The sequence below is a fragment of the Paramisgurnus dabryanus genome, chromosome 3 (genome assembly GCF_030506205.2).
Source record: "Paramisgurnus dabryanus chromosome 3, PD_genome_1.1, whole genome shotgun sequence".
NCBI classification, from domain to species: domain Eukaryota; kingdom Metazoa; phylum Chordata; class Actinopteri; order Cypriniformes; family Cobitidae; genus Paramisgurnus; species Paramisgurnus dabryanus.
The window spans coordinates 31,879,325-31,902,962 of NC_133339.1; the positions used below are offsets into that span (position 1 = coordinate 31,879,325).

The 23,638-nt window shown below is 36.3% G+C and overlaps 1 protein-coding gene and 1 long non-coding RNA gene across 2 annotated transcripts in view; both read left to right on the forward strand.

Moving 5' to 3' along the window:
- plekhh3 (pleckstrin homology, MyTH4 and FERM domain containing H3) overlaps window positions 1-23,638 on the forward strand; it is a 54,926-nt gene that overhangs the window by 24,345 nt on the left and 6,943 nt on the right. Inside the window, exons 5-12 of the mRNA XM_065271534.2 lie at window positions 3,336-3,493; window positions 8,350-8,473; window positions 8,661-8,973; window positions 10,157-10,364; window positions 12,587-12,723; window positions 20,070-20,190; window positions 20,691-21,122; window positions 22,575-22,766. Of these exons, the coding sequence (XP_065127606.1) occupies window positions 3,336-3,493; window positions 8,350-8,473; window positions 8,661-8,973; window positions 10,157-10,364; window positions 12,587-12,723; window positions 20,070-20,190; window positions 20,691-21,122; window positions 22,575-22,766 (1,685 nt within the window). The remainder of the gene's footprint in view (window positions 1-3,335; window positions 3,494-8,349; window positions 8,474-8,660; window positions 8,974-10,156; window positions 10,365-12,586; window positions 12,724-20,069; window positions 20,191-20,690; window positions 21,123-22,574; window positions 22,767-23,638) is intronic.
- On the forward strand, window positions 12,746-19,430 carry LOC135753617 (uncharacterized). The gene is made up of 5 exons (XR_010533815.2): window positions 12,746-15,404; window positions 15,992-16,051; window positions 16,159-16,249; window positions 16,349-16,428; window positions 16,806-19,430. It is a non-coding gene; the product is annotated as an uncharacterized lncRNA (long non-coding RNA).

Sequence of the window (23,638 nt, forward strand, 5' to 3'; positions counted from 1 at the left end):
CGTCAGATTTGGGACAAAATTTAGTTCTCAAAGTAAGTAAGTGACCATTTAGTGTATATCGGAATTTATTGTTGCATCCCTAGCGGTTCACATTTCACATTTAAAATCACGCGGAAACGCAACCACAATGCTTTTCTCCTTTACCGTAGAAAAAGACTACTGTAACACACCTACACTGTAAAAATGATATCAAATCAACATATATTTTATGTTACTTTAACATAACAAATGAAGTTAAACAGTTGTAACTTTTTTATAAGTTTTTTTTAAGTCAGGTATCACAGTCAAAACTTAAAATAGTAGGTTAAATTTGACATGCATAAACAAGTTGTTTTATCTTCATGGTTTTTTTTTTGCAGTGTACAAATAGTCAAGTAACTGACAAACACACACCTAGAGTGAGAGCGGTAACACACACACATAATCCTTATCTATGACATGTAATTACAAATGGCTACATTCTCCTCGAACCTCTTATGTTTGAGAAAACCTAGGCTGTCATGAAATCAATGGCGTACTGAGGAATGTTTCTCAGACTGAGCCAAGATAAACTCAATATTTCATTCAGCCGTTCACACGCTGTTACAGGGTTCACACTCGCAAACAGAGTGACATCCACCATTTTTTTATCACCACAAGGTCAGAGGTGTTAAACCTCACAGGTCACGGGCACAGGGAAACCGTGAGACCTGTTTACCAGCTCCGGTCAATAATGGTGTAAAGTCTTTCTTGTGGGAAAGCTTTGATTCGGGAAATGAAATGGGGGATTGTTTGATAAGACCAGAAGCAGAGAAAAGACCAAACGAGAGATGAAGGCAGACAAGTGAGAGGCATTGTTGTCTGGTAGCCAATGACCAGCATCTGACTCATATTGAAGCCAGTGTTGCGCTGCTTTTTTCAAACACACATGCAGAAACTTTCTAACCAGCACATTCTTCTAGACAACTCTGAACTTTTCCCAGATTAGGTTTGGGGACTTTCCTAGATAAAAGTGTATGTGTGTTGTGACAGTGGAGCTTTGTGTGTGTGTGTGTAGTAGGGCAGCTATTAATCAGAAGTTATTTATTATACAAAACTGTGAATACAACAGAAACATGTCTTATCTTAATGTCAGACACCTCTTATATGTTGTAATGCAATGCCATGTCTACTGCTTTGGCATGTCTACACACACTTAAAGCATAAAGCATTTCTATGAAAACATGAATGTTTACATTCAAGTCAAGTTTATTTTTATAGCCCTTTAAAAACAACATAAATGCTGACCAAAGTGCTGCACAACATATGAAAAACAAATCCACACCATTAAGGTCTTTACACAGCGCAACGTTTTTCGTGCGCGTTCATCGTTGACGTTTAACGTCTCATGACTTACGAACGAGCTAAATGTGAGTGCGCACACCCACACGTAATATACAAAGAAATAAACATTTAACGAAAACAATTAATTTTAATTTAAAACCAATTAAGCATAAGCTGAAGAAAAGAAAAAATGTTTTAAGGGAGGACTTAAAAGGATAGTTTGGCCAAAAATGATATTAAACCCATGATTTACTCACCCCCAATGTCCATCGTTTTTAGACAAACACATTTTCGGATATTTTAGAAAATGTTTTCGATCTTTCAGTTGATTAAATGTAATGTTACGGGGTCCACAACATTCAAGTCCAAAAAAAGTGCGTCCAAGCTTCACAAAATAAATCCAAACGGCTCCAGGATGATAAACAAAGGTCTTCTGAGGGTAATGTTGTTGGCTGTGTTGTTGTAGAAATATCCATATTTAAAACTTTATTAACGTAAATAACTACCTTCCGGTAGCGCCGCCATCTTAGACTCCTCTGTATTCAGGAGAGAGTATTAGGGTAGTGTACGCAATTTTCTTAGTGACGTATGACAAATTCGGAGGGCGGGGGCACAGAGCAGCAGCAGAGTAGCCTCCGTAGGCTGCGTAAAATCTCATCCTGAATGAGGACGCGACTAAGATGGCGGTGCTACCGGAAGGTATTTATTTTCGTTAATAAAGTTTTAAATATGGATATTTCTACAACAACACCGCGCGGATTACCCTCAGAAGACCTTTGTTTATCATCCTGGAGTCGTTTGGATTTAATTTGTGAAGGATGGACGCACTTTTTTGGACTTGAAGGTCGTGGACCCCCTAACATTACATTTAATCAACTGAAAGATCTAAAGCATTTTCTAAAATATCCGAAAATGTGTTTGTCTGAAAAACGATGGACATATGCAACTCGGACAGCTTGGGGGTGAGTAAATCATGGGTTTAGTATCATTTTTGGCCAAACTATCCCTTTAAATGAGGATAGGGTAGGGGATAGCCTAATGGACAGTGGTAGGGAATTCCAGAGCTTTAGGTAGAGTACCGAAAAACCCTGTCATCTTTGGATTTAAGTCTTGATTTTGGAAAACTTAACATCTGGGTGAATGATCTAAGCGTTCTCTCAGGATATTGGAGATGCCAAATACACTAGTCAGATGCCAAATATTTCCAAATCCTAAGAAATTTCCAAAATCTGGGGTTGCAACTATCTTGGAAAACTTGGAATTCTCAGTGAATTTACAAATAAATACATTTGAATGAAAATTGAATAACATTTTGGAGATTTATTGGTTAGTTAGATTATATGTGACCCTGTCTGAAATCCAGGCAAATTGAATTATGAGATTAAGAACATCAGTTTGATTTCAGTCATTTGATTTAAATAATTTTCGTCAATATTATAGATATCAAAGTTGTTTTTTCACAGAACCTATCTTTACATAATGAATGATGAAGAAAACAGTTTATCACAAAAAATAGATTTTCACAACTGGGTCTCTTTTATCTTTTATCTAAAAAATTTTTTTGCAATTGGCAGATGCTTTTTCACATAAAATATACATTTTATCAGCTTGTGTGTTCTTTGGAAATTGAACTATTACCTTTGTGTAATAAGCGTCATCTTGAATAACAGGAACACTCGAACATGAAGTCTAAAATAAGTTGCATTTTAATGTTTCTATTCCTGTTGAGTCTTTTACCATCTCATAGTCTAGAAAGCATGATGGGCTTATGGAGATGTGGGAAAAAATGATGTCTTCAAAAATCCCACTTTTAAACTAAAGCTCCATTCTTTTCACTGCCAAAGTTAACAACGGGAGGGGGGAAATTAGATATTGGTAAGAGCCTAATAAAAGATCCAGCTCTCTTTAAGAACATCTGAACACATTTGCAGCAGACCAGACATGTGAATTATGAGGCTGTCATAATGCTGGAGCTGTATAGTATACTGTATGTAAGGTTTGTGGAATGACTCGCTTTGATGTGTGTTTGACAGGTTATTGGAGTTTGACGGTGTACGGCAGGAAGCACTGCTACAGGCTCTTTACCAAGCACTATAATGAAGCTGTACATTGGGCGTGTGCTGTACAGAAAGTCATTGACAGCAAAGCTCCAGTGGACACGCCAACACAGCTCCTCATACGAGATATTGAGGTAAAACAACACATCACTCACCTATGTTAACAAGAGAGATCTCAAAAACACACACTGTACAAACTGTAACATGTCAAGACTTTGTTTATACACATACACTATACGTGTATATATATACACACACACACACACACCATTGGGTATAAAAGTCGGACAAAATCTAATAAAAAACGTACAATACATTGTACAAAAAGTTTTCTTCGCTTCTACTGTACTACACTGTACTACTGAATCAGATTTGGCACAAACTAAAAAAGAAACTCATAATGTTATGCTTAAAATGTAAATGTGGTAATGGCCACCAGTTGTCGCACACTTCTGGGCCGTATTGTGTTGAAAATATATATGTGTGTGCATATTGTGGATCATGGTCATGGTTGGGATAACACACATTTATACAGTGTGTGTAAACTAAGTAAACCCCACCCACGGTCATCTCTCTGTCCCGGTATCTTATTATTAGTTTGTTGGCTGGTGATTTTACACTAATAGCTGTGCTTCTCGGTATCTTGTATCTCTTGAAATAGTTTTTAAGGCAGCGTGTAGCGCATCAGAATATCCCTGTTGTTATGATGTAATCCTCCAGGCCAGATTTGTATTAATAGGATGCTAGTTGCTAGCCCACAGAACTCTCCGGAATCCCATTGAGGTTGCACATAAACAGACATACAGATGGAGACAGACAGTGTTGAAATGGTAGACCATTAGCTCTCTAAATGACCGGGGGGATTGCTTTAATACTATTAGAAATATGTATGTATGTAATAAGATATGCAAGGCTGTGCTTTATTGTGAGTATAGTCACGGCTAAACTTTTTTACTCTGGAGAGTCAATGTTTTACCATTCTTTGCTGCTTGACGGGTGTTAAAGAGCGCCTATTGTTCGATTCACGTTTTTACATTTCCTTTAGCGTGTAAGTGTGTATTAGTACATGTTAACGATATGCAAATGGTACGTACCCCAAAGTAAACGATGACGCGAGTTATCGTCTCCAATAGGGCTGCACGATGTGAGGAAAAGTTGCTATGTGCGGTGACGATGTGAGTTGCGATAAATATTTTATATTTTTTCATGTTTTAGGGGCCATTCACATGTCACGCCTAAAAACGCGTGGAAAACGCTGGACACGTAGGTTATTGTCACATGATCTGCACGCTGCGCTTGTGTCATTCACCGCGGCGCTTCCAGAGCGCACATACTGCGCGCCTACATTTGAAATAATGACCTTGAGCACGCAATAGACGCAATATGTGAATCACCGCTTCCACAGTACCTGTGTTTGCGGTGTCATCTCTCCTAAATCCAAAATAATTCCATGATATAGCTGAAATGCTGTTCCTTTTCACCACAAGGTCTTCGTCTGACAACACATTTTCCTCACTCTTATCTCCTTTCTCCGCCATAGTTTTTGCTAACAGGCACAGCGTCGCAACTGACACCTCACAAATCAATCTGAGCGTAGCTCACTTGGGGGTTCCCTTGATTGGCCTAGTAGCATGAACGCGCAAACCATCTGTCCGTCCCAAACAGCCTACTTCCATCTTATATAGTATGCAAAGAGTACGAGAAGTGGTGCTTTTCGCCTACTATACAGTATGGAAGTATGAGGTTTGGGACATAGGCGTTTATTACATGCGCTTACCGTTTTCCCTTCATTCATCGCGTCAAGGCTGTCTGTTGCGATGTGTTCATCGCGTGAGTTCATATCGCGATGACAATGAAAATTCGATGTATCGTTCAGCCCTAGTCTCCAACGAAAATCTCTTTTCTCGGACTACAACAAATACACGGATTGTAGGCAACAGTTTACTTCCTGGGATGTGTGATGTAGACAAGACCGACATTATCACAATGGACTCTATGCACGGCGGTGCTTGACGTATTTCCGGTGAAATCTCAGGATGCTGGACTACTTCCGCCAGTCATAGAGCTAAATGATATTCAGGAACGTTGGTTGCCAAAATAGCCAAAATAACACTGCAAATTTTGTTGATGGTTGTTTAATTTACATAGAAATAACTTATACTTCACATTTAATACCATAATGACATTTAAACGTATGAAAGTATATTTTTATAGACGGGAGAACCGAACTTCTAGCCACCACTGGTGTGTGTCATAGTGTTTACAGCATTAGACTCAAGCATGACGACTTCTACACTGCTACCCTGTATCTGCATTAACACTAGTTTTAGAAAGAAATTGCACTGATAACAGTGCTATTCATCTGTTGTTGATATACTTATGAATTTTGTATAATTGTTATCATCAGTACTAGCGAAGATAACATACAAGCAAAATGTTAGAACAGTAAAAAACGTGTATTTTGCGCATTTATGCTTTATTAATAACACATGCAAAAGACAAATAGAAAATTCATATCAATGACAACAAGAATAACTTCAGAGAAAAATAAAACACACACACAACAAACTAAATACACGGGGTATTAAAATAAACAAACAGCACAAGAAATAAACAAATAATGGAATAGATTTCTTAAATGGACTTTACCATAGTCAATAGTTCTTTTTGCGTTGTTATTTATATCCTATAAAGTTCCAAGATATGACTCAAAAATATCCAAGTAAAAATGTTTTGACAATCGACGTGAATATACAAAAAAAAGGTATTAAACGTCACATTTAATATAAGTCCTGCTGCAGTTCGTGTTGCTTTTTCCTCATATAGCAGTGAGATTTCATTTACGTCTTTTAATTTACCTGACACTTTAAGATAACATTACAAAGACATTAATCCTGAATCATAAAAACAGCACAATGTAAGCTCTGCTAGAATGATGAACATATCATAATGGTTACAGAGATAAGACGACTAGCAACCTTTCTCGAGTTTGCACATCTGGACAATTCTTCACACATCACAGGTTGTAAATTTGGGTAAATCCAGCAAACAACGAGTAAATTTAGCGATTCTGCCGTCACTCCGCTTTAAATCTCCCGTACCGGAAACTGAAGAGCAGCCTTGAGTCAAACGCGGAAGTTAAGCGTGCATAGAGTCCATTCATCCCACTTCGGACTCACAGCCTGTAAGTTAACTTCTGTTAGCAACCAAATCTTTCAAACATGGTAAGGACCATCACGTTTCCTGCTGACATCAGCGGTATTCAGGCCAATCACAACATACAGATTAGCTGGCCAATCAGGGACACAGAGCTTTTCAAATCTGTGCGTTTCAGGAAGAGAGTGAAATCTGGAGCTACAAAAATGCACAGTATGTGAAAAAATAATGAGTTTTTTAACCATTAATCACGCAAACACATTGTATTATACCAAATACACAAAATAACATCGTTTTTTTAGCAATGAAATAGGTGCACTTTAATTTTCGACCTCGGCTGTATGGACCAATCAGCATCCAGGATCAAAACTGTGTGTAACTGAGTGCATTTATGGTCATATTTATTGTATGTGTAATTTTAGTTCAATTATTTCAGATAATGTCGGTCATATGCACACAAACGTATAGTAAAAAATATAGTGGTTGACCAATATGGGCTTTTGAATGGTCGAAGCTGACATTGAGATATAACAGCAATGTAATAAAAGTAAATAAGACATTAGGGCTGTGACGGTGGCAAATTTTTACCACCGCGGTGGAACCATCAACAACAACCGCCGGTGTTGCGGTGGTGGGGTCCATGGGGGGGTTAGGGTGGTTTAAATGGTGAAAGAAAATAAAGTTTCACTAAATGCGCTTCCTGATGCGCGCGACTTTAACCTGGTAAAATTTTTCTTTCACAACAAAAGACAAACGTGATGTGTATGTATCACTGTCACTGGAGACCAAAAGAAACTAAAGCAGACGCACAACACAGTGACATGGCTAAACTCCAACGTGCTGAGTTATGCTAAAATCCACCAGTTTAGTGGAAACGCCATACATGGTAATGTAGCGGAGATTTGTGTATTAACATAAAACAATGTTATAAATTTGTATCTTAGGCTTTAAATTACTGTACAACTTTTGTTATTATTATTTCACGTGTAAAAAAAACTGTAATTTTTACTTATTATTTTGTTTAATCATTCACCTGATATGTGACGTCACACAACCGCCGGTGGCACTTCACCACTGCGGTGGCATTTCACCACCGCGGTGGTGCGGTGTTCATGACAACCGTCCCACCCCTATAAGACATATAGAAGATTAGTAAAACTTAATGAACATTTTATTGTTTATTTATAGCCCATAAACAGACTTTAACACATGTTAAGGCCTCCACACATGATATGATGTATTTTGTAAACAGGTCTAGGAAGGTCTAGTTGCAGGATTGTTTGTATGGAAAAATGTTTTTTATTTTTTATTTGTTTATATTGCTGGCTTTACATTTAAGTGGCTTTTCCTTTCTTACTAATGCGCTATATGGCGGCCCAACGTAAAAACATATCAGGCAAACGTAAACATTTATTGCCTGCTGGCGATAATAAAAAATATCGCTCTATATATCCCCCCCAAAGATATATCAGTCAGCCACTAGTGGCATGTCGTGTTCTGGTGCCATTTGGATAGATTTATCACATCCTTTATAAACAAACATCCCACTACAAACCTAAACTGGACTCATTCACCCTGAAACTTTACACAAAAGTTTTTATTACACACACAGTAGGCCTTTCCCACCTCAGGCCAGGGTCAACAAGTCCATTTGTAAGCGGAAATGTCATCCACGTCACACAGGACATAATTTCATAATTTTATCTAACACTTCAAAACAAAGACCTTATCTGTATACACAGTATTAGCATAGGGTTACACACAAAGAAATCTATCTTGATTACTTGTTATAAGGTGTTTTTAATGGGCTTTGTATTGCTTTGTTTTTATGTAGGAGAACAAATTCAATCCAGAAGTTGTGGAGCACATATATCAGCATAATCCCATCCTGAGGTACACGCAGAGCCCTCTTTACGCCCCCCTGCTGCCTTTCCCTTATGGCAGCCTACATCACACACGTGAGTCAAGCTACTAATGTTACTCCTTCATTGAAAAGAATATATATGTAAATGTTTTTCTGTGGAGATACTACTGTACGTTACTTTACTTCATAGCTCCAAATTCCCATTCCTCATTACTGTGCATAACTGGGATTGCCTGCGATGTGTCTGATCAGGCAATGAACGTTAAATGTGTCGTCCACAGATATGTACAGCAAAGGCTACACATCCGTCCGCGAAGAAGCCGTGAGGTTGTTTAACTGCCTTCAGCAGTTAGAGTCCGCCCATGAGCCCATTCCTCTAATACAGGGAATCCTCCAAACCTGCCTCGATCTCCGGCCGCTCCGAGACGAGCTGTACTGCCAGCTCATCAAACAGACCAGCGTCACCAGCTCGCACGCACAAAACCAAACGCAGCCGAACCTGAGGCTCCGATACTGGCAGCTGCTCACCTGCATGAGCTGCACTTTCCTGCCCAGCAGCAGCATACTTAAGTACCTGCGCTTTCATCTGAAGAGGTCAGTTACAAAAAGTGAAATCCAGTTTAAAGTCGCTAAACTAAATATGGGATTGGGACTGTCAAAGTTTGATTTCATTCATTGATTTAAATTTTTTACTAGTTATATTTTACACAGAATGTCTATATGACGGACATTGTGTTATTAATATTTGTATCATGTCATTACATACAAGTTTGAATTGATGAAGACACAATATTTTTAGGTCAACAATTTATTTTCTCGTAACTGCAAAAGTATACACACTGCACTGGATGTATACACTCTTGAACCCACCATTGCGGTTCAAACATGCGCTCGTAAACAATCTTTTTTCAAAAGAATGTCTTGAGCATAAACACACGCTGCCTCCGGTCCTGTGGTCGAGTGTGTAGGAAATATCGTCTGCCTGAGGTCGACTGGATCGGATACTTCCTGTTAGCTTGTTCTTTTTCCCATCCCTCCTCGAGGGGTTTGGTAACGGCACGATGCATTCTGCGTCCCATGGCTAATTGGGTCTTAAAGCACTGCCAGGCCCAGAGGATAGACAGGAGAGAAGGATAGACAAATAAGAGAAAGGCTAAATAAACGAGGAAATGGTGCGTTGACCACAGGACTGTGATTACACAGGCAGCTGGTGCAACGGAGACGTAGCGGTCTCTGTTTCTCTGGGGCACTCAAACGCTTCCCGCATGTGTTTACTTAACACAGTTAGGGCCCTACGCTGCCCGCGTGATTCCCAAATGCCCGACACTTCATATCGCAAATACACACATTAAATAGAGAGAGACCACACAACTTCTCACTGTTTCTTCCTCTTATTTTTCGAGGGAAATTTTCTGAAATGGGTTCCTGTAAAACGGTGGCCTTTAAACATTTGAAACTTATGGTGAATAAGGATCCAGTAAATGTTTAATTGTGTAATCTTTTCTAATTTTGCCTTGTAATAATGTGTATTAATGTACCGTATTGACATACTTTTGTTGTGGTGCTGAAATGGTTATTAAAAAATAATCATCATTCATGTTCAGTGTCACACATGTATTTTAAATGTACTGTAATGTACTTGAATTCTTTATTGAATAATTTAGCTGAACTTTAGATTCTTATCTTTAGTTTAGTATATTGTGCTTTCGTTTAACATGTTTCACATAGTTTAGGATCAAACCATAATTTCTGTGTAATCTCATCCCCTGTGGGTTAGGGTTCAGAGTTTGTGTTTGGACCCAGAGGTAGAGAGCTACGCGTCGTTCATAGCCCAGGCTCTGGAGAAGACACGTGGCCGTGAGTGTGTGCCTTCATGGGAGGAGATCCAGGGGCTGATGGGAAGGCAGGAGATACTGTGTACCGTGCACTACCCTGGACCAGGCTGCTGCCAGATACCGATCACCTCGCACACTACTGCTAATGAGGTACAGACAGACAAACTTTTTCTTTTATAATGTTTTAATAACAGACGGCTCAATAAATGCATCTGGAAGTGGCCACTGTCATACTTAAAATGTCTATTGCTGAATTAAATGCTGCATTATATAACAAGGCACTTTATAAGCAAAGCATTTCACAAAAAACTTTGTTGCATAAAATGTATATACAGTTTATACAGTAGTTGTTCCCCTACACTGCAAAAAATGACTTTCTTACTTTAGTATTTTTGTCTTGTTTTCAGTGCAAATATAAAAAAAATCTTAAATCAAAATGAATTTCTTGATGAGCCTAAGTCTAATTTTTAAACAAAAATTTTAAAATTTGGTAAAAGAAGAAAGTTTAACATTCTATAGGCATAGATAAATAATAAGAGTTCTGTGGTAATGACATTATGAGGCACACTATTGTTCCTCCTTCTTATGTTAACCTTGTGCACGCAAAAGACCGCTGGAAAACAGGCCAATCTCAACATAACACAGACTGTGACGTTACAGTTGTGATGTACACCCCAACATTGAATAACACATGAAATTAATTAAACTTGTTACAATAATAAAAACAAAGTTGTGACTGCTGAATAAGCGCCATATGCTAGTTAATGCTATATGCTAGCAAATTAGGCTGAAGTTCTACTATTGACTTTACAGCTAAGGTCCATACTGAAAAAACACAAACTTACCATTCAGAAACATTCCTCAAAATCTGTATCTTCATCTGATACAGGCTCAAACATAATATCTGTTTACACACACATAGAGCTACTGAATTGAACTGCTCTGAGAAACAGCCAATCAGGCCAGAGCTCAACATTATTATTCATGGCCCTTTCAAATAAGGTGATAATAGACCATTTTATTCGAATGGCAAATTTTAGGGCTGTAAATGCACATGTAAAAGAGTTTTTGGATCATTTTGCATTTAATAAAGCCACATATCTACTATGTAGATATTAGGGAACAATTTAAGTGAATTTGTATTTAAAACAAGCTAAATAATTTGATACAAATGGGGTAAGAAAAAAACATCTTGAAATAAGTTAAATTTTATTATTAAACAATTAATTCAAGAAAAATCTTCTTACCCCATTTGCTTATTTTAAGCATAAATTCACTTACATTTTATTTTTGTGAATTTATATTTATTTGTCTACAAACAAGACTTATTTTTTAGGTTAAATTTGAACATCAAGAAAATACATTTTGATTTAAAATTTTCTAGATTTTTGTCAAAATCTTGACAAAAATACTAAGAAATGCAGTCTAAAGGAGCTATTTTTATTAATTATTTAATTATTTATTTCACACAGTATTTTCGGTAAATTACCATAAATTTACCATAATGATTTTACAAGTAAATACAAAAATGTGCAGTTCACACCCGCACCCGTCTTTTTACCACCAAGACATCATTTACACATGAGTCTCAAAATACCGGTAAGTTCGTTAAGAAAGCGGAAGTTACCTGTGGCGCCTGGCGAACTCGTTGTATTTGTAAACAATGGCAGGTTATGACTTCATATCCACGGTCTGTATTTTGTTGTTTTCACGTCTGTGGCAAACGCTGATGGTTGTGAAGTTGCTCATGATGACCAAACAACATTGCATTAGGCGACGTCAAACCGAAACTGCGTCTTAAACAACAGTACTGTTTTCACATTAAGCTTCACAGAGAATGTGCTAAGGACGTAAGCAATTCGGCAAATAGATGTTGCGCTGTTTTAAACAACTTTGTTAAAGAAATGTGGATGTTAACTTCAAAAGTGCTCGACTTTTAAGCAGCGTTTGTGTGGAAACGTCTGTAAACAGTGCGGGGGTAAACGCGTCATCTGTATCAAAAAGTAATGATTGACCCCAAGCTGTCAGCGCGGTCTGACGTCGTCCTTTCTAAATGCCGGTAATATATATTTTTTGTTCACACATAGCGCTTACCGGTAAATCACTGGTAATCTTACAACTTTCTTACTGGTTCACACATGACCTGTTAACTGCAATTTACCAGTAAATTACCAGTAAAGACTGTATGTGTGAAAGGGACACTTAGGTGAACTCCAAAAAGCAGGTTGGTTAAAAGTAATAGTAAAAGGTTCTTGCTAAAAATAGTTTTAAAAAGTGGTTTGTTCTGAGAATGACGTGTAGCATCATTTGTTTGCATGCTTTTACAGTATAAATAGATGATCTAATGCAGAGATTTCTCATTCTCTGTTTAGGTTGTAAAGAGAATGGCAGAGCGCCTTGGGCTGCAGGACAGCCGAAACACGTTTGCTCTCTTTGAGCAGAATGCATGCTGGGAGAAAGCTATTGGAGGAAATACCATAATTGCCGATGTCATCACCAGATTCGAAAAGTAAATGTTTTTTATAAATCTTTTCATATAACTGTATCATGTGGATTGCTACAGGTTTGACTAAAGTGTCTCGTAGTTTATTTAGCTTACAGAAAATACCACAACCATGTAAACCATGTACTGTGGATGATTATGATGATCATTCAGTCCCATGGTACATATCAGAGTAGGATTATATTGCCATCTGATGTCATCAATCTACTTTGTTGGCGCAACGGTACATTTCAGCACATTGAAACAAACCTGACTCTATCTCTCACACATACCCACACATGGGTCAACCAGTCCTTTAGCATTCAGTGTAACATTAGGAATCTCAAGGTGACACTGATGTCATCAGCATTAACTGGAGAGCAAGCTGCAAGAGAGATAAGCAAACCCAGCCAGAATTCAATGCATCTGCTTTATTCTCGGAAGTGTGTTTGTATTTGTCTGTGTGTGTTTTTGCACGTATCCGTGACAACTGTTCCCAGAAGTGGGTTCATGTGCACACGCCTTGTCTTTCTCTCAGACACACACTGCATGAAAAGAGCTGTATACGGACAAATACGGAATGGGAAATCCCTGCTAAACTTTAGGTTTGCCAGATTTTTGAGGCAGAGTGCTTGGAAAGGTAATACACCAAAGTAAACCCGTGAAACATCCAGAAACCTTACGTTTGTGGATGTATGTAGGAACTGGTGGAAGTTTCCAGGAATCCTTACAGCTGGTTGTGAGGAGCGGTGGGTGTGAGGTGTGAACGGCTTTTTATATGTTAATGACCCACAGGTAGAGGTGTCTTCTTTGTTTTCAGAGCTGAGTGGGGTGGGGTGGGGGGTTAACCATGTCTCTTTAAGACAGCACATACAGTATTGTGGTACATAAAAACTGTGTTTTCTAAATATGTTTATTATTAATATAATTTAATTAGTCTATTTAAGAAACTAAGCATCATTCAAAATAACTAAAATTCAATGGACACAATTACCATTTTAATGTGTGAAAATTATGTCTCTGACTCAAGAGAAATGCAACAAATATTATTTCAGAATATATATTTCCAACACTTTGAAAACATGTCTCCAACTGCCCTAGGTCAGAATATTGTGAACGTATCTCTCAATGCTGCATACATCGTTTAAAGGAAGCCGTTCAAATGACATCATGTAACTCATTTTTGCTAGCTAGGATGTTGATAAATTAGTCAGTGAAATGTAAAGCTGCTTATTTTTGCTGATGTCTCATGATTTGAAGTTCACTGTTTCTATTGTTATTATAATTCTACCCTAACATTTCATTAAATCTTTTAAAATAGAAACAAAAATATCAATAGACAGGTCCATAATCTAAAAGACAGTCTTTCACATGTGGATGCAAAACATGTTGGGTGAAACAGACTGACAAACTCGGGTAAACATATCTGCAGATACCTGTCAGCTACTGTACTTCTAGTCCAGAGGTGCCCAAAGTTGGCCCACAAAAGACCTTACATTTTTTTTTATGTTTCATGCATACTTGAAGGTGTATAAAATGCATCACAAAACCTAATGAACTCGGGTACTATAGGCTAAAAATGAAGAGGTTGCGGCAGTGGCACACAGAGAAAAGGATATTTAAAATTGATTGGCAAAACGATTTCTTTTTCCTACAAACAGCCTTGGAAAATAAAACTGCATTAGTTATGCATAAACAGAGTAATGTTTGCTTATTTATTTTTTAAAATATTAGAAAATTATAAATTAGGGGTTATCAGGGCAACTTTAATTTTAATATAACACAAGAACATTTACTTTTGGCCCACGGCCCTCAGTCAGGTTTGGCCCTTGTAAGGAAAATGTTCGGGCACCAATGAATGTTCTAGTCTATCTGAGGAGGTAACTTTTAGCATATGATAATGCATGCTTGCACAAAGTCAGACCACATATTATAATGTTTGTCTTCAATCAATCAATTTAAACAAAAGAGATGGGGACTTTATAATATAATAAGGGTCCATATATCACAGTGAAAAAAGACATACATGTATTTTTACTTTAACATGAACTAATGCTGAGTTACAGCATATCCTAATAATAAACTATTGAAGAGTCATCATTAACTACGACATGTTTTTCATTGTTAGTTAATGCAGTCATTTACAATAAATTAATTTGAGTTCATGTTGTAGTTAAGTAAGTTCAGTAAGTTACATGTCTTAACTCAGCATTAGTTTATATTTACTAATATTTAAGTAAGAATTCATTTAGGTATACGTTCAATGTTTCCAATGATGAGCAGTTAATCCACTAAACCCAGAGATAATTCCTGAGGCATATTAAAGAGTTTTGTATTTCATCAAGAAGGTGCTGCTGATTCACAAAGATTTTATATTTAAGAAAATCTGAGCATCATTCCAAATAACTGTTAACATGTTTGTCAACTAAACATGTTTTGTAAACGTAATAAACTTTATAAAAATATTTTTTATTTTTTATTAATAATCAAGTATAAAGAACAATGCATAGTGTGAAAACGCGGATTATAAAAAGTATATTAAAGAAAAGGACTACATTTCCCAGAATGCACCTGCACCTACTCATCTGCCCCCACCCTTCAGGTGCGACTGCTCAACCTATGGGCTTGACGGGAAAATTCAAAATCGCGAACCGTTACTGCCTGGACTACTCCGTCTCTTGTTTGTTTGTTTGCTCATTAACAGTAAGGTAAGTTTGATTTAATTCATTTGTCTGCATCGCGCTGATCGGTTGCCTATTTGTTCATATTATGTTATTAACTATGATTCGTTTTTGTCTTTATACTAGAACTGTTTGAATTTAAAGCACAAACAGTAAAACATTAAGGTTATACGTGGTACACAGCGGTAAACATGAGGTTAAAAATACGCGAAGTAACATTCAAACCGGGCTGTTAAAAGAATCAATTCGATGTTTAAATTTTTAAAAACAAAACTTTAAAGAAGCCAAGATGAGACGTTATTTGCTTAAAACAAACAAAACAACAGTAACTCGTGTGTTTGAAATGTTAGCAGCTAGCAAGTGTCTCTCTGCTATTTTAAATGGTACAGACGATCTTTTGTTGTTTTAAAAGCTCATTCAGTTCTGGTAGATGCTGCTTATTTTTCAAGACTGTTTTAATAGCTTTATATTGATTTGTAACAAAGCCAGCTTCACTTTAAGAGAACCTAGATGCTAATTGTAAAGAAGCTTGGAGTCATAATATATTTAAACGTTATATGTTTGCTGTTCTTCATCTTTTTAAATATGAAGTCTATACATGTTTGTGTTTACAGAGGTCATGTACACTGTGGTCAACTTTGTGGACGATGAAGAGGTTTCTGGGTAAAGCTGATGTATGTTTAATCATTCAATGATTACATTAAATTAAAATCAAACATGTTAAATAGTAAACGGATGTATTGTGATATGTGATTTTGATTTTTAATTCTGTGTTTGCCAGAGAAATATAATGAAGTAACAGTGAAAGCTAAAACATCAGACTGATCCAGACACTGAAGAAATTGATGTCACTGCAATCTGGCCAAAATGATGTAAGTTTAATAATTAAATTATTCAATTAAAAAGGTTAAATCGTAAATAGATGTGTTATGATGTATGTGATTCTATTTTTTTTATTCTGTGTTTGATAGACAACTATATTGAAGTAACCTACTGTAATGAAGCTGCAGAACAACACAGAGACTCTGAGGACATCAACACAGAAAATTAAGTAAGAAGATTTATGAAGTATTATGAAGTTCTTTGATCATATATTGTTGTATCTTTGTACAGTTTAATGCAGTGGTTCTTAACCTTATTCCTGGAGACCCACTGCTCTGCACATTTTGTATGTCTCCCTTATTTAACACACCTGATTCATATCATCAGCTCATTAGAAGGGATCTCCATGAACTGAACTACGTCTGTCAGATAAAAGAGATATACAAAACATGCAGGGCAGTGGGCCTCCAGGAATTACGTTAAGAACCACTGGTTTAATGTTAACTTTCTAAAATGTACAACTTTAATTCTATGTCATTTGATTTGTCGTGTGTATGTGTATTAGTATTATGCCAAATACTTATATGTACTTTTATATTTCCAAAGGGCTCCAAAGAGATGTCTGTCCAGATGAGGGTGCATCAACGTTACCTTTGCTGACAAGTATATGCTTTACAATGTAAAACCTAACAGTTAACTTAACTCAAACCATTTAAGGAAATCGGTTGCCTTAACCCATTAAGTTTAAAAAAAAAACATACATTTGAGTACTGTGAACTTAAGTCTTGTGCAATAATGCACTTATATTTAGTTAGTGTGAACTTAAATATAAGTGCATAACTGCATGTGACTCAATTTGTTTAAGATCACAGTACTCAAATCTATGTGTTTTAAAACTTAAATGGTTTAATGCAACCGGTTTTCTTAAATGGTTTGAGTTTAGTTAACTTTTAGGTTTTACAGTGAGAAATTCTTGAATAATTCCAAGACAGAGCTCTGCAATTGTATCTATCTGCAATTGGATTTTTATCTTGTTTTTAGTAGAAAAACTAAAAATTCTTAAATCAAGATGTATTTTCTTGATGAGCAAAATTACCTAAGAAAATGTCTAGTTTTTAGACAAAAATATACAATTTAAGTAAATTTGTGCCTAAACAAGCAAAAATATCTAACAATGGGGTGAGAAAATTGTGCTTGAATTAAGTTTTTAAGAAAAAAGAAAACTTAAGATTTTTTCTCACACCATTGGCAGATATTTTTGCTTGTTTTAAGCACAAATTCACTTAAATTGTGTGCATTTATTTATTTTGTCTAAAACTAGACTTATTTTCTTAGTTCATTTTGTTCATCAAGAAAAAGCATTTTATTTAAATAATATTTCTACTGAAAACGAGACAAAAATACTATGTAAGAAAGTCATTATTTTGCAGTGTAGGACTGATTTCTTGAACAACAACTATATTGATCTTGCTTTATTTTATTTAAATATTTACTACATTACAGTGGCAGGTGGTGACTTCTTTTTTTGTGAGCACTCGATGCAAAGTTTGTCACAACATGTATATAGCCAGTCATTTGTGTGGTTCAAAATATGTGTTCTGCGTGTATGTGCATCACGTGTTTTGACTAAACCCGTGATGCACATGGTTTACATGAAGCAACAAACACATTTTAAAAACACAAGCAACACACATGACACTCCGAACACTTATTTTGAATTTGCACCCCTCGGATGCGCAGTCACGAGCCGCCACTGCTACATTACATTGTACTGTTTTGAATGTAATTTTTATTGTTGCTTTTATTTTGTTTTATTTTACTCTAATATTGCTTTCTCTGTCTGTATATTTATGAGTTTAAATAGTATTGTTTATGTATGCAACTTTTAATATTTGTGTATAATATTATTTTGTTATTGTGACAATTGTGAATTGTTCAGTTTTTTATTAAAGAAACATTTCAAACTCAATTCAAGTGTTTTATTTTACATAAGGGTTTTGGGGTGTATATGAATATAAATATGTGTATATATATATATAGTGGGGGGGTTTTTAGTCTATCTGCATAGCAGGCAAATAACCAATCAAGTCACTAAGCTATGAGGGCTTGGGTTGGGCTTAATACAAAGTGTAACCAATCAAATGATCTCAACTGGAAAGTTTCAAAGTTGTGTCCCACTAGTTGTCAGAGTTTTGGGAGGGGGTTTTAAAAGCAACCAATCAGTGTTGAGATTAAACACCAATGGAGACACTAGAATTGTGCAAAGGTGTGAAATCCCAGTACCTCTGCAGGTGTGAAAATGTCCCCTGACAAAATCTTCAATGGGATTATTTGCCATGGCAACAAATGGCTGCATGTACCACAGGAATATCCCATCAGCAAGATACATCCGAATTGGTATCATTACGGGAGTTTCCTAACTTGGTGGAATTAGAAGTTTACCCTCAGTGGAACTAGTAGATACATCCGAAAATCAGTGGTGTTTACAGGAGTTTCCTAGTACGGATACACCTCTTTTCATGCAGTGACACGTGTGTATACACACGCACACAAACACAAAAATGCACATACAGCAATAAAGAGAGTGAGTCATGTGTTGAGGTGAGTTTTGTGTTGTGTTTAGGAAGTGTGGGTGGATCTCATTTGTTATTGTTATTTGGTATAACTCCTTTAGGTAAATGGATAAAAAAATGTATGCTTCAGTGTAAACCTAAATATGTAAAAGTAAAAATGATCAGAGCCTGATAATAAAAATGCTCATTTACAAGAAAACATGTCAGATGCACTTAGAGGGTTTTGCATCTGAGCTCTTTATATATTAATCCACTGAAGTAATATGTATTACTTAAATGTTGCTTAATGCGCTTTTTGGAGCTTCGACATGTTAACCTCCATAGAGGACAGCATGATGGCATTTTACTATAACATTTCATATACATTTTTTATATAAAATTATTAGTCATGTACATCTATGATGATATGAGGATGTGTAAATAATGAGATAACTTTGCATAATGGGTGAACTATTTCTTTAAATACAAAATACAAAACTAAGCTAAGCATTTAAGGGCGGATTCCTGGACAGGGTTTAGATTAATCCTGGATTAGGCCTTAGTTATATTAGGACATTTAAGTAGTTTTTACAAACAAACCTTGAAAAAAAAATACTGGTGTGCATCTTGAGACAAAACAATGTCTCTAATATATGTCAAGATATATCAGTACAAGGTGTTTTTAAATTAAGGCATTTTAGTCTGGGACTATGATAAGCCCTGCCTAGGAAACTGTCTCTTAGAGAAACATTGTAAAGCTTAACAATTAATATATATATATATATATATATATATATATATATATATATATATATATATATATATATATATATATATATATATATATATATATATATATATAAATATAAATATATTTAAAATGCAAATGACCTGATGAAATGCAAACACTGATCGCAATGATGGTTGTTTGTTGCAATTGAAACTCAATTGTGTTGTCAATAATTTTTCTCTCTCTCTCTCTTTCTCTCTGTACTAAGTTTCGTGGTTGGATAGTGGCGATTAAGGGGCAGTATTATTGCAATTGGCCTTGCTACCTCCCTCACAAAACAGGCAAAATCTGAACGACCTCATTTTTCACATGCTTGCAAAAAATGGTTTACCAAAAATAAGTTACTGGGTTGATCTTTTTCACATTTACTAGGTTGATAGAAGCACTGGGGACCCAATTATAACACTTAAACATTGAAAAAGTCAGATTTTCACCCTATGACCCCTTTAAAGGACCGGAGTCAATTATTTCTTAAATATTCCTTACGTATTTCATTTTCCATGAACAATTTCCTTCTTTCTGTTCCAGTCTGTCAGCAAAAGAGCCGGATTCAGACAGCCATTGGAGACTGTGCTTTAAACTTTACTGTCTGCTGGACACAGATAACATCAGCACAGACAACATAGAGTACCTTTTCCTCTATGAGCAGGTAAACAGACAACAATACAGTTAACACGAGTCATTCAAATAATAACAATGTAAAAAGTCAGATTATATTGAGAAAATTTGAGTATGAAAGTGTAATTGAAATGATAGCATTGTAAAGCATGACTGTGACAGAAATAGCCTTCAGTGGAACATGTTTTCTAAAGGACTAAACATTTCAGACTAATAATGGATATCTTCCTCAGAACTATTGAAGTCATTGATTCGCTCCTACTGGATAATAAAAGAAGGGTTAGAGTAACACAGCCACTGCCAAGCCAGTTTCGATCTGTCTGCAAACAGCTATTTAAGATGTTATATATCTGGTTGAAACGGCAAACAAGGGTTCAGGGCCACAGAAAGAAAGAGGAATTTTCCAATTCTTCACTTTGTGTTTAATGTGGGCTACTTTCACACTGGTGTTGACAGATGTATGTGTAACATCTTTGTCACTTGAATCAAAAGCACGAAACGCCTGTGAACTCAGTAAACTTTCTCTCTCAGTGTCATGAGATGGTGGTGCGAGGGCAGTTGCCAGCCTGCGAGGATGACCTCCTTTCCCTGGCAGCACTGCGACTGCAATGTCTTCTGGGAGATTTCAGCGCCCTCTCTCCGTACCCGCCCTTGGAACAGCTCTTCCCAGCTGAAGTGGTGGAGGCCCGGGCCCTGTTGGCTCCTGTAGATCCTCCCGGCTGCCCTTCTTTCCCCGGGGGCCTGTTGGTCGGGACGTTGTGGGGTCACAAGTGCCGTCAAGAACAGGACCAAAGACTACGGACCAGGCTGAGGGAGGAGGGAGCCGTGGTGATGTCGGCCATTTTGGAGCGATGGAAAGCTCTAGTGGGATACAGTCGCAGAGACAGCATGGCCGCCTATCTCACCATCGCTCGGCAATGGTCGGGGTTCGGCTGCACGCTTTATGAAGTGGATTTTTACATTGTGAGTAAAACACAGAGTTCATTTTAATACTTAAAGGAACAGTATGTAGGATTGTGGCCAAAACTGGTACTGCAATCACAAAACTTGTGGCCAATACACAACATGACAACATAAACATTAGTTGATGGCTGCAACTTCACTTTTTAAATGACAGTAACCTGGCCGGACCACTGTTGTCAGTGATATAAGTATTTGAAATGAAAATGATTTCTTAATGTCTAGTGACATATCAGGGCCATTTTATAATTAATTGATATAAATTTCTTACATACTGTTCCTTTAAAAAAAGGGTTCCTTCAATTTACTCAAAATTTCTTAAAATATTTTTAAGGTAAGTGGTTGCAATCAATTTGTTTAAGCTACATTTAAACAAAAAAGATTAGTAAAGGAAAATAAAAAACAAAAAACTTTTGTTTACATGTAACTTAAATAAATTGATTGCAACCACTTACCTTAAAAAATGAGTAAATTAAATAAATCATTTTTTTTTCAGTGTACATTTGGATATTATTGAAGTAATAAATGTAAGTTTTGTTACAGGTTGTCACACGTTATTATTGTTACTTTAAAGTTTTCAACTAAAATTATTAGGGCTGTCAAAAGATTAATCGCGATTAATCGCATACAAAATAAAAGTTTGTTTTTGCATAATATATGTGTGTGCGCTGTTTGCAATTATTTTGTATATATAAATACACCAAACATGTATATGTATGTATTTGAGAAACACTTACATTTGTATATATATTTATTTAGATTTTTACATATTTTATTTTATATATAAATTTAAAAATAAAAACATAAATAACATGTTTCTTAAATTTCTTAAATGTATGTGTGTGATTATATTTATATACATAATAATTACACACAATACACCTGCAAATATATTATTCAAACACAAACTTTAATCTTTTATGTGATTAATCGCGATTAATCTTTTGACAGCTCTAAAAATGATATCACATTTTAATCAAACTAATTTCAACTGAAATGACTTGGCAAAGTATATTTTAAAGTCGCAATGAAATTAAAAACCAGATTTTGGTGGGTATATTGTGTTTTTTTTTTACAATAACTTATACATTTTTCTAAATGCATGTGCCCTTATAATCTTTAATCATAAACACAAATCTTCTCCCCTCCTCTAAATGATATCTCTTTACTTCCGGTCACGGGTATTTGCGGCCCATTGCAGTGATTAGCAAATAGCAACATGTCCCTACCTTTAACGACCCAATCAATTCTCAATGGACGAATTCATGTCAAGCCCTATCTTTTTTATTTATGTGAGAAGCCGTTTCACTTGAATATACTCTGCATGAGAAAAATAAGACAATCGTTATCTCCATTTCATTGTGACTTCTTATAAATGAATATTATGACTAATAATTTACACTAGATAAAGTGTATTTTATCACAGTTGTCTTGAATATCTCCTTTGTCTCTCAGAGTTCGACAGGAAGCTTCTCTCAGAAATTGTGGCTGGGCGTGGCCGCTTCCTGCGTGTCTTTATATCGCCAGGGCGAGGCTGAAGCATTGGAGTCTCTGCCTATTGGTCAGATCTGTTCCTACGGTGTCTCTGATAGCAACACATTCAGGATCACCGCAGGAGATAGAGATCTGCTCTTTGAGACCACCAAGGTATGTGGCACCACATACCACACTAATAAAATAAAGTCATTTTACACAAATATCAGATTTACCTTATGTTTCTCTAAGTTTTTATTAACTAGAAAGACATCAGTGGATTTGTAATACAGTACAAACCTCCCTCCACCACTCACACAATACAGGTCAAACCAGCTGTTAGAGTCAGTGCAGACACGTGTGGAAACACCAGAACCAGTTTGACTTCTGATATTAGCTGCAGGCTCACAACTGTGGGCAGTTAACCTGATGAATCGCTCTCTGTCTGACGTTTTCTTGACAAACCACTTCTCTTCACCTCTACCAAACTTCGAGTGATGCAAGAACACAACGGCCAGCTCGTACAAACATATTAATTTTCTCAATTATTACCAGTCAGCAATGTTAACCCATAGCTGGTCTGAACCTGATCTTACTGCTTTTATAATGAACATGTATATGAAAGGTGTGTCATACTATATCTCATACTGGATATAAACGTGGGCTTTAGACGATGTGTAAACATAATCTTTAAAATAAACTTTATGAATATTAAAGGGATAGTTCGGTCAAAAACGATATTAAACCCATGATTTACTCACCCCCAGGCTGTCCGAGTTGCATATGTCCATCGTTTTTCAGACAAACACATTTTCGGATATTTTAGAAAATATTTTATATCTTTCTGTTGATTAAATGTAATGTTACGGGGTCCACGACCTTCAAGTTAAAAAAAAGTGCGTTCATCCTTCACAAACTAAATCCAAACGGCTCCAGGATGATAAACAAAGGTCTTCTGAGGGTAATCCGCGCGGTGTTGTAGAAATATCCATATTTAAAACTTTATTAACGTAAATAACTACCTTCCGGTAGCGCTGCCATCTTAG